This window comes from Microtus ochrogaster, chromosome 21 (genome assembly GCF_000317375.1).
Source record: "Microtus ochrogaster isolate Prairie Vole_2 chromosome 21, MicOch1.0, whole genome shotgun sequence".
Lineage (NCBI taxonomy): Eukaryota > Metazoa > Chordata > Mammalia > Rodentia > Cricetidae > Microtus > Microtus ochrogaster.
In genome coordinates, this window is record NC_022022.1 from 2,640,291 (window position 1) to 2,642,060 (window position 1,770).

General features: G+C 43.6%; 1 protein-coding gene across 4 annotated transcripts in view; it reads left to right on the forward strand.

Annotated features, from left to right (window-relative positions):
* Prpf3 (pre-mRNA processing factor 3) overlaps positions 1-1,770 on the forward strand; it is a 27,578-nt gene that overhangs the window by 8,808 nt on the left and 17,000 nt on the right. For all 4 annotated transcript variants that reach the window (XR_003377869.1, XM_026784179.1, XM_005356958.3 and 1 more), the window contains exons 5-6: positions 756-839; positions 993-1,213. Coding sequence is in view for 3 of the 4 variants with exons in the window: in XM_026784179.1 (XP_026639980.1) it covers positions 756-839; positions 993-1,213 (305 nt within the window). In the remaining variant the exon portion in view is untranslated. The remainder of the gene's footprint in view (positions 1-755; positions 840-992; positions 1,214-1,770) is intronic.

A 1,770-nucleotide genomic window follows, 5' to 3' on the forward strand; every position in this document is an offset into this window, starting at 1 on the left:
TGTAGACCAGGCTGGCCTCGAACTCACAGAGATCCGCCTGCCTCTGCCTCCCGAGTGCTGGGATTAAAGGCGTGCGCCACCACCGCCCGGCCTGGCAAAGCATAATTTTAAAAAAATAACACAGTTATTTTATTTTATGTCTCTGTGCTTAAGTATGTATATGTGCACCATGTGGATGCAGGAACCTGTGGAAATTAGAAGTGTCACACCCCTAGAACTAGTGAGAGATGGTTGTGAACCACTGTGTGGGTACTGGGAACTGAACACAGGTCTTCTGTAAAGAGCAGCTGGTGCTTTAGCTCTTAACCATCTCGCCAACCCTGCCCCTCTTTAGTGTAATAATTTGTTAAGAAGTGTGCATGCACTACTTTCCCCCTTTTAGATTCTTGGGAGGTTAAGATGTTCATGCCTTATCCACGTGATACAAGCAGGAAGTGGCACAGCTCTAAACTCATTGTCGGAGTCTCAGTCACCATAATGTATACTATCTAATACACCAGTCCTACCATGGGGGAAAGAAGATTGAAAAATTCTAGTGCTTGATTGCAAAGGCTTACTAAAGTTTCTAGTTTATGATGCAGGTTTTGTGTGTGTGTGTGTGTCTGTGTGTCTGTCTGTGTCTGTGTGTGTGTCTGTGTGCACATACACATTTATGTAGAGACATGAACTTTTAGGTTTTTAGAACTGAATGCTTTTCATTTGGGAGCATTTATGGAAGAAACCAATCTTTTCCAATTTTTCCCTCTGGAGAACAGATCAAACAGATGATGGAGGCAGCAACACGGCAAATCGAGGAACGGAAAAAACAACTGAGCTTCATTAGCCCCCCTACACCTCAGGTATTGTGTCCACATTACTCTGGAATTTGTTGTCATTCATTCACATGAAGTCCAGACAGTCCACAGTCACCTACTATAACTACTATGGTATGTATGTATCTGTATGCCTATCTATCTCAAACCCTTGGATTTCTTTTAATCTCTATCTTATAGCCAAAGACACCTTCTTCTTCCCAACCAGAGCGACTTCCGATTGGCAACACTATTCAGCCCTCCCAGGCCGCTACGTTTATGAATGATGCCATCGAGAAGGCAAGGAAAGCAGCTGAGCTGCAAGCACGAATCCAAGCCCAGCTGGCTTTGAAACCAGGGCTGATTGGCAATGCCAACATGGTGGGCCTGGCTAATCTCCATGCCATGGGCATAGCTCCACCGTGAGTATCTTTCACAGACTCTCTTATCACTTGTGAAATTTTAGGAGTAGGAAATTAAAGATAATTTACTTGAACCTTATTGGTTTTTTTTCTCCCCCAAAGAGCATTTAATAATTTCTTACCATTTCATACTTTTAATATGTGTTCTAAATACCAATTACATTTGTTTTTGGCTTTGTTGTAGAGTTTGTTGTGTGTTTATAATTGGTAGAACAAAATAATTTTTTTAGCTATTATTGGAGGTAAGAATAGAGTCAGGTTTCTGGACCTATCACTCAAGAGTTTTAGCCATTGAACAGTAGTGAGTGAGATCAGATGTTAGACTTGGCGAGATGTGGTGGCACATACCTGCAATTCTGTTCCTCGGGGTAGAGGCCAGAAGAGTGAGGTAAATATGAATCTAGCCTAGTCTAACATAAAAAGCTCTAGGCCAGCCAGTACTGCGTAGCAAGACCCTGTCTCAGCCGGGCGGTGGTGGCGCACGCCTTTAATCCCAGCACTTGGGAGGCAGAGGTAGGCGGATCTCTGTGAGTTCGAGACCAGCCTGGTCTACAGAG